This window comes from Carex rostrata, chromosome 4, assembly GCF_964058835.1.
Source record: "Carex rostrata chromosome 4, lpCarRost1.2, whole genome shotgun sequence".
NCBI classification, from domain to species: domain Eukaryota; kingdom Viridiplantae; phylum Streptophyta; class Magnoliopsida; order Poales; family Cyperaceae; genus Carex; species Carex rostrata.
This window is the reverse complement of record NC_135921.1, coordinates 9,011,694-9,021,852: the sequence shown is the minus strand read 5'-3', so window position 1 is coordinate 9,021,852 and position 10,159 is coordinate 9,011,694. Positions and strand designations below refer to the sequence as shown.

The window sequence follows — 10,159 nt, the reverse complement described above, 5'->3', positions numbered from 1 at the left end:
TTGCATTTATAAAATTACCTGATAACATTTTATCTCTAATTACTAGGCATAAGTTTTGAATGAAGCTATTTTTATTGGTGCACTTGTATTGCCGAAAATTATAAATATATTTTCAACAAAAAAATAACCAAAAATACCACTGTTTCTTTAAAATTTGATATTTATATATCTAGACAACAACGATTGCTTTCATGCCTCAATCACATCCCACATCTTTATTTCTAATTTCAAAGTCCAAACAGACGATTTGAACAGCTCAACATGATATCCACATTAACATGTACTTGGAGATTAAATTTTATATTTTTAAAAAAATTTTACTATTTTTTAAAATAGATACAAAATCACTGTTTTTAAATGGTCTAATTTTTTTTTGAAAAACAGTGATTTTACCTTATCTTAAAAAATAGTAAAATTTTTTTCAAAAAATATAAAATTTAATCTCCAATTACATTTTAATGTGAATATCATATTGAGCGATACGAATTATCTGTTTAGACTTTAAATTAAAAATAAAAATATAAAATATAATTGAAACATGAAAACAATAAAACATTGTATCCCTCCTCTCTAAACTAATATACAAACACACTGATAATTTGTTAATACCTCTTTTAATCATTTCTGGATAACAATAACAAACCAGTCATCCACGCTGTTACTCTTACATCTTGTTGATTTTTTTTTTTAAATAGAATTACTTTCAAATAATTTAACGGAACAAGCACAGACTGTTGGGATTTTCGAAAACTAGTCTAGGGATCGGTGGAGCAAAAAAAACACATCCTGCACTGATCCGTAGTCTGCCACAGCACACTACATGAAAGGTCACACCAAATATCCCTCCACCGATCCTATGGATCGGTGTAGCTTCAAATAGCCCTCCACCGATCCTGTGGATCGGTGTATGTTTTTTTTTTTTTTTTTATAAACTCATTTTTTTATAATATATGTATATATAATATAATACATGCATATATATGTATAATATAATACATGTATATATATATGTATATATAATACATGTATGTATGTATATATGTATATATAATACATGTATGTATGTATATATGTATAATACAAGATTTATTTTGTAGGGGCAAATACTTGAATGAGAGCCGGTCAATTTACAACTCTGTTTTGGTGAGTGCATAAGCACAATGAATATATTATTAGCAGTTGATCATATTCAAGTCAAGTTTATATTAAAATACTAACATTTTGCAAACTCTTATTAGATGATAGTAATATTCGTTTTGGTGCCAATATTATTTGCTGCTCTATTTCTCAACAAGCAACAGCTACCATTCGGTAAGTGCTAACCTCTCAAATTCTTAAATATTCACTTGCACAAACAAATATGTAGTACCTTTTTATTAGCATGATCATTTTTAAAATAGAAAGATTATATGGATGAAATGCTTCAAAGAGTGTTTTAATATTCGGTCTATTCGGCCGAATATTCGTATTCGGTTGGAAACCGAATAGGAAATGAGTATTCGGTCCAATATTCGGTTTCGAATATTTGGCCGAATATATTTTTCCGCATATTATCTATTCGGTCGAATATTTCCGAATAGAGAATAAGAATCCGAATAAGAACCGAATGTTTCCGAATATGAACCGAATATTTGCGAATATGAACCGATATTTTCGAATAGAGAAATATGTAAATATGTCACACAAGTTAATAACGCAAACACATCTTTGCTGGAAACAATTAATTATAGGATATACATGAGAAATATGTAACAAGCTTAAAAATAATCCTAAAACAATTAAGTTCAGAATTACAATTAAGATCTAAACAGCAACTTATTATTACATATACGTATACGTATACATATACATATACATATACATATACATATACATATACATATACATATACATATACATATTATATTATATTATATTATACATATATTATACATATACATAAAACATATTATATATATATATATATATACACATACACATACACATACACATACACATACACATACACATACACATACACATATACATATATTATATTATATTATACATGAGAGGGTTCAAATGCACCCAAATTTTTGTGCACCCAAATTTTTGTGCACCCAAATGCACCATATCTTTCAAATCTCTTTTCTCCGTTTTCAAAGTCCAAATAGTCAATCCGAACTGTTAGATGCGATCTATATATTAAGATGTGCTTGAAGACCAAATTTTACATTTTTTGGAATTTTATTACTATTTATTAAGCCACTTTGAAAATCGCTGATTTTACATTTTCTGGACCATTGGATCAGCGATTTTTCAAAGTGGCTTAATAAATAGTAAAAAAATTCCAAAATATGTAAAATTTTGGTCTCCAAGCACATCTTAATATATATATCGCATCTAACGGTTCAGATTGACTATTCGGACTTTGAAAATAGAGAAAAAGAATAGGGTACATTTGGGTGCACAATAATTTAGTTGCATTTGAACCCTCCTCATTATACATATATTATACATATACATAAAACATATTATATATACATTTCGGATCTACTGTGGCCGTTGACTGCAAAACATCAACCCTCCACCGATCCTACGGATCGGTGAGGTCTAATATGGATTTTCTGTGGTGTTATGTGGCAAGAGAATGGTGGGGTGATAAATGGGCTGCACCGATCCGTAGGATCGGTGTAGGATGTGTTTTTTTTGCTACACTGATCCCTAGGATCAGTGGAGGCTAGTTTTCGATAATTCCAACAGTCTGTGCTTGTTATGTTAAATTATTTTAAAGTAATTCTATTTAAAAAAAAATCGATCTTGTTTGGATGGAGAGTATAGGAAGGGAGGGAATGGAAAGAAAGAAAAATTTATGGTGGAGGTGTAAGATTTAACCTTGTATTTTTATAATTAATAGAATCATTTTTTTTTCAATGAGAAATTTTTTTGTTGCAAATATTTTTAGAAAAAATAATACAAACATCTAGCTTTATATCTTACTTATATAATTATCATACAATTTTTTTGTCACAATCCTACAACAACCACCGAATTTCTTATTAACCTTCTAAATATTAATCAACCAAATAAGAAATAAGATGGAAATGAAAGTTAAATTTATTTTTCTTCATTAATCATCCAAACACAAAGAAGTTAAATATGTTAATCTTCCTTTTTATTCCATTCCATTTCCTTCTACTCTTCACCTCCCCTTACTTCCTCTACTCTCCATCCAAACATAGTGTTAAGTGAGTGGAACTCTTAAACTCACCAATATTTTTTTTATGAAATAAATTTTAAAATCTATCAAAATAACTGTAAATGACAAATTTAAATTGTTGAAGTCCGATATACTTCACAAGTAATATGTTTACATGTTAAATTTATACATTTTCAAATTAATTTGTATAAATTCAAGGTAAAAAAGAAAGTTTATAAGTTAATTTTAATAAATTAATTTTTAATATTTATTTACTGATTAATTTCATTACTAAATTAATTTGAAAATTTATAAGTCTAATAGTGAAACACATCACTTATCAAGTAGATCGATTTTAACAACTTCAATTCGTTATTTGAAGTCAATTTGTTAGCTTTTAAAATTAATTTCACCAAAAATGAGGGATTAAGTCTCCTTTAGTTTTCTTTAGCTTTCTTAGCTGCTTAATCATACTGAACACCGGTTCCTTAGTGCGGATTAAGATCACATCCTTTTGTTCGGATCTTAATCTTATGTCCGGACCTTAAGGCACATGTACCTTTTCTTTAGTTTTCTTAGTTTTCATTCACGGATTATGACAATTGAATATCGATTTCTTAGCGCAGATTAAGATTTTATTCTAGTTAGGTTGCTGAACAGTCCTAATGTACATAGGATCTACTTTTGAGTACGATGGATACTAGATCTATCCGATGTGTTTTAAAATTCGTGTGAACGAATCGCAGAATAGAGCATAGAAGTCTTAAAGTATCGAACGCTTTCGGTGTCCACTGAACCTACATTTTTTCTTTTCTTTTTGTTATGATCAACGATAATGTACAATAAATATATTGATAAAAAAAATTATGAAATTTATTTACAAGCACTTTTCTCCTTAATAACACCCTAATTTCACTTCTATTATATCATCTCTGTTATTATTTATGCCATGAAAATTAAGATTCTGATTTTCATATCCGAACAGGCCTATCCAAATCAACAGAAAAAAAAAAAATTACGCTGATCTTTCTAGGGGTGTCAATGGGTATGTTACGGGTTAGATGTAGGCATTCCATATCCATTCAAATTGACTTTATTCATACTCATTAAAAATTGATCTTACCTTATTCTATCCTTATCCGTTAATATTATCGAGTAACAAAACAGTAACAGATTAATAACATATAATACTAATATAATAATTAATTTTATTATATTTTATAAATTAAACATAAAAAACTCATTCATTTCACACATATATAATTGCACTTCTAATAAAAATAAAAAATAAACGTGCAATCAATTCCAATTAAATTATTTTCAAAATTCAAAAATATAAATACATATTTAGATGAGTTAGAAATTAAATTGGATATACATTTAAATTTTATAATTATTTTATAGGGTAATGGATATGAAATAATCATTATCTATATCTTTATCTATTTGATTAACGGAAATTTTTTTTATTCATACTCATACTCAATAAGTTAACAAAAAAGAAACCTTATCTATATCCATCTTACCGAATACAATACGGATCGGGTAAACAGAAGGTAACAATGATGAACTTTTTTAATAAACTATAATTAGAAAAAAGATTTTTATGAAACCAACATGATTACTTTTTTTTTTTTTTTTTTACAAAACCCATAAGAACCAAAATAACATTTTGGTCCCGAATATTTCTTTCTGGTGGGGGACCGAAATGACAATTCGGTTCCATACATTTTCACAATTTTTCAACGTATTTTGTTTCTTGAAATCTATGAAAACGAATGGGACCGAAATGACAATTCAGTCCCCAGAAAAGAAAAAAAGGACCGAAATGACATCTCAATTCTTATGATTTTCGTAAAAAACAATTCAATCAAGTTGGTTTGCCAAAATTTATTTTTTTATTTATGGTTTCTAAATAAAATTCCTATGGATGTTTCATTTCATTTTTTACCCTTCTAAACCGTGAATACCGATTTTTTTATTTATATCCAAAAACGCAGTTAAATTACAAAAAATAACCACTGCGTTGTTGAAATTTGAAAATTACCCAATCCGGTTATCCAGTAACCGGATTTTAATTTTTTTTCGGTTACCCAATTCCCGGATTAGTGAAATGGGTCCGGTTATTGGTTAACCGGAAATGTGCAATGGGTCCGGTTATTGGTTAACCGGAAAGGAGGTAAATGCTTGATATGTATATGTCCGGTTAATGGTGCACCGGTTTTGTGATTTTTTTTTTTTTTTTTTTTTAAACAGAAATTTTTTATAATTTTTTTTTTGTATTAAAATATTAGAAATGTTGAATATATTTTTTTGAAAATAGATGAAATACAATATAATTTGTTTTATTAGAAAGACTGCAACAAATAACCCGGATCAATATTTTTCAGATCGGATTTTTCGCGGCTGTAAGAAAAATTAATATATTTCTTTATGTGTTATTGGAAAAAAATAAAAATGCTTAGATTCCGAGTTATTGATCCCGGTTCAAAAGTCACTTCTAGGTAATCTAGAAAATATTATGATATTTCTAGTACATTTAATTTATTAAAAGTTGTATCTATTTTGAGAATTATTTTTGAATAACAATCATTAAATAAATTAAAGTTTTTATTTTTTTTTCAAAATAGATACAACTTTTAATAAATTAAATGTACTAGAAATATCATAATATTTTCTAGATTACCTAGAAGTGACTTTTGAACCGGGATCAATAACTCGGAATCTAAGCATTTTTATTTTTTTCCAATAACACATAAAGAAATATATTAATTTTTCTTACAGCCGCGAAAAATCCGATCTGAAAAATATTGATCCGGGTTATTTGTTGCAGTCTTTCTAATAAAACAAATTATATTGTATTTCATCTATTTTAAAAAAAATATATATTCAACATTTCTAATATTTTAATACAAAAAATAAAAAATTATAAAAAATTTCTGTTGAAAAAAAAAAAAAATCACAAAACCGGTGCACCATTAACCGGACATATACATATCAAGCATTTACCTCCTTTCCGGTTAACCAATAACCGGACCCATTGCACATTTCCGGTTAACCAATAACCGGACCCATTTCACTAATCCGGGAATTGGGTAACCGGAAAAAAAATTAAAATCCGGTTACTGGATAACCGGATTGGGTAATTTTCAAATTTCAACAACGCAGTGGTTATTTTTTGTAATTTAACTGCGTTTTTGGATATAAATAAAAAAATCGGCCGTGAATAACATGACAAAAGGAATCATTTACTTGTAGCATCCTGTTTATCATCGGGGTGCACTGGAGAAAGACATAGATTCCTCTCATGGAGGGCTTAATTTGCCTTTCCAGTTTTTTTTTTTTGTTATTTATTAAGGTTGCCTAATTTAGCCAACAGATATATTAATAATAAAAAGGGTTTATTTACGGATCCTACTCTCTAATATATTACAAGTTCGTATCTAGGTAAATATGATTTACCTACTCTCTAATATAAAAGGGTTTATTTAAACTCATGTCAGAACAACCTTCCCGTGTTTGATCTGGTGTATTGAAAACGGGTCGGACCGGACGGGTATGGGTCAAACCGGTGTAGGCGAAGGTTGGCACGGGCACGAGTTGCTCGGGTCCGCGGGTAGCTCGGGTAGAGTAGCATGGGTTTATTTTGAAAAATCCTACCCCGGTCCGGCTCAATCCCGGGTAGCACGGGTCCGCGAATTTGCTTGGTCCGGATTTGCAAATTGGTTCGACAGAAACGGATCCAGTCTGGACCTGTTTTTTTTTTTTTTTTGCTGTTTTTTTCCTTTTTCTATTTTTTTTTCTTTTTCTGTTTTTCTTTCTTTCTTTTTAAACCAATAAAATACAAATCAAAATTCATTTAAATTAAAATTTATTTGACATAATTGCATATTTAAACTCAATAATTTTTGTTATAATAAAATATAAATTAAAATTATGAATTATTTTAAAATAATGTTGCTTAAATCAATTACTTTAAAACAATAAAATATTAATAATTTTTTTTTAAAATCAATTACTTTAAAAAAATTATGAATTATTTCAAAACAATAGATTTGAATTGAGGAGAAATAAAATTTGAATTTTTTAGGAGTCTGGGCGGGTACGAGTTTGATACTATTCAAGTTATCATGTTTTTTTTTTATGTTTTCAAAAGATCGGTCCCGGTCCGTTTTAATTCTTACCCGGATTACTTACCTATCCGTCCCAAATCCGGCCACGGATACGGACCATGGACGGTCTGGTCCGGATCCGACCCGGTTATTTTCAATACACTAACTTTGATCTATATCTTTTGGGAGACTGAACCCTGGCACCAGACCCGACCAAATCATGGCCTAATCAGAACAAAACCACCAAATCCCCCCCTCCCCCCCTCTAAAAAAAAAAAAAAAATTCCCTCCCCCCTCTACAATTTTATTTATAAATCTCTAATCTTTTGTGCAATATTGCCAAAAATTTTACCAACATATTTTTGCTCTCACGTGGCATCCTGTCCCTACTGTCTTTCTTTATTTTTTTTTCCTTGCACCTTTTTAAAACCGCCTCTTCCTTTTCTTCCCCTTACTTCCCCTGCATGAAAGAAAAACAGAGCAATTGAGAAACCACAATGGCGTTAGAAACCGTGGTTTTCCCTCAAGAGCTCCTATCAATGACAGGGCTGGCATGGGGAGGAGGATACAACAACAACAACAACTTTGGGGAGCTTGAATGTGATCGCAAAGAGATGGAGGCGAATTTTGATGAGTGGGATATGAATAGTACTCCTTCTCCGGAGGCTGTGGAAGCAAAAGAGGAGGTGGTGGCAGCGGCAGCGGTGGTGCCGGCAAGGAGAAAAAGACGGCGCGCGAAGGTGGTAAAGAATAAGGAAGAGGTGGAGAACCAGAGAATGAATCACATTGCAATCGAGCGCAATCGAAGGAAGCAAATGAATGAGTACCTTGCGGTGCTTCGATCTCTCATGCCCCCTTCCTATGTCCAAAGAGTATGGATTTCTCTTTATTTTTATAATTATTATTAGTATTTTTTTTTTTAAATATGTACTTCTTATTAGTTCATATGCACATTCAGTTTGAGAGAAGTTATGGTCAAAGATATTGGTTTATTTTTGTTGTTATATGTTTGTCGGATTGTTTCCTTTTAGTGTTAGAAAGATCTGAGATTGCATTTCAAAAAACTAAAGGCTGACATAATCAGATTTAGTAGTAGTAAATTAGTAATCAAATAGTCAAAAGTACAAAAAAGTAACACACAATAATATTCCCCAAGAAGGGGACATGATGAGCTAGGTAGAAAGTTGGTCATAAATCTTGTCAAATTTAGGGTTTCAGTTTCGGTCAGAGAATCTGTGACATCAGTATTTTCTCATGAAAAGGCGCAGCACTTTGGTTTTACATGTTTGTTCATTTCTAGCCATTGACAATTCCCTTTCTGAACAAATTTAAATTGTTGTTTCTTTAATTAATCATAATTTGGTAAACACAGGGAGATCAAGCATCAATAGTTGGAGGAGCAATAAACTTTGTAAAGGAACTAGAACAGCTCCTTCAATCCCTAGAGGCCAAAAAAAGGAGCAAGCAACCATCGAAAACTGAAACCGAGACCGTGCAATTTGCTGATTTCTTCACATTCCCGCAATACTTGTGTTCCTTACCTCCCCGTAGCTCGAGTTGCGGTAACTTCAGTTCCGAGGACAATGCGGCAATGGAGAGAAATAAAGCAGTGGCCGATATAGAGGTCACTATGGTAGAGAGTCATGCCAACCTTAAATTGCTCGTGAAAAGGAGGCCGAAACAACTGCTGAGGATCATCGTTGGTTTGCAAAATTTGAGGCTGTCTATTCTTCATCTAAATGCCAGTAGTTCTGATCAGACTGTTCTTTATTCTTTCAGTCTCAAGGTTTGTCTAATTTTAATTTAATTATTGTGTATACCTCTCTTAGTACTCTCATCCATGGTTCACTGTGGATCATCTCTGCTCCTGAAATAGATGCTCAATAACTGATTTCTAGACAAATTGTTGCTATATTCAAAAGTAAAAGAAGAAGAAAACACCTAGCAACTTGTGTTTGCATATTTATTTAGTTGGCATCTAGCCCAAATATGGACATAAAAAATTAATTAATTAGTTACTACCTTATCACGCAAATCAAACTTCTTTGTTGGGTTGTTATTTGTGTTTATATAAACATTTATAATTCTATGAGTTGAAATGCAGGATCTGGAACCTGTCTGACTGGTAAATTAAAAAAAAAAAAAAAAAAGGCGGTTTCAGATATATGTCCTGTCAAATTCTATGCCACAAGGCAATTATATACAAAAGCAGCATAATTAACTGATGAACTAATTTCTATCCTCTAAAGGCATTAAAATAGTAGTCTAAAAATTAAAATGGACAAAAGTTGGATTAAATTTTCTTGTTATATTTCTTAGGTTGTACCAGAAATTTCTCAGCCTATATTTGCGGATGATTAATGATTTTTTTTTTTTTCATTTTTCCATGTAGTGTAGTGTATTGATTTAATTAATACATGTACAGGTGGAAGATGATTGCCAGTTAACATCAGTGGACGAAATTGCTACAGCAGTGCATGACATAGTTGCCAGTATGGAGTAAGGTTAAATGTAGCTAGAAAAAAAATGAAAGAAAATATGTATATTAGTATTTTTCTAACAAGATGTCGTAGTCTCTGCCTTGGTTCTATATATTATTCTTTTGTAGAATGTTGTTTTGCTGATTGGGCTTGTGTGTAAGTAATGAACTAATGATTTGCCTCCGTAATCTATTCTTATTTTGGAGACTATCATGTCACATCTGACGCACTAAGCTTATCACAAACTGTTACGCTAATCCTCTAGATCTGCAATTAATTATCTAATATTTTACATTTTAGTTTTTGTTGAGCTAGTATCTAATACGTTGCAATTTATTGCACTGTTAAGCTAAATTAATTGGATGTTATCATCTATATCTACTGTCAGA

General features: G+C 30.6%; 1 protein-coding gene across 1 annotated transcript; it reads left to right on the top strand.

Annotated features, from left to right (window-relative positions):
* The first annotated feature begins 7,460 nt into the window (after positions 1-7,460).
* On the top strand, positions 7,461-9,958 carry LOC144553096 (transcription factor bHLH94-like). The gene is made up of 3 exons (XM_078301178.1): positions 7,461-8,162; positions 8,663-9,076; positions 9,716-9,958. The coding sequence occupies exons 1-3, from the start codon at positions 7,788-7,790 to the stop codon at positions 9,791-9,793; spliced, it is 867 nt and encodes a 288-aa protein (XP_078157304.1). The 5' UTR covers positions 7,461-7,787; the 3' UTR covers positions 9,794-9,958.
* Positions 9,959-10,159: the final 201 nt, after the last annotated feature.

Coding starts and splice junctions, on each gene's coding strand:
- LOC144553096 (XM_078301178.1), top strand. CDS start 7,788: ATGGCGTTAGAAACCGTGGTTTTCCCTCAAGAGCTCCTATCAATGACA. Junction 8,163..8,662: donor CCCCTTCCTATGTCCAAAGA/GTATGGATTTCT, acceptor TGGTAAACACAG/GGAGATCAAGCATCAATAGT. Junction 9,077..9,715: donor TTTATTCTTTCAGTCTCAAG/GTTTGTCTAATT, acceptor ATACATGTACAG/GTGGAAGATGATTGCCAGTT.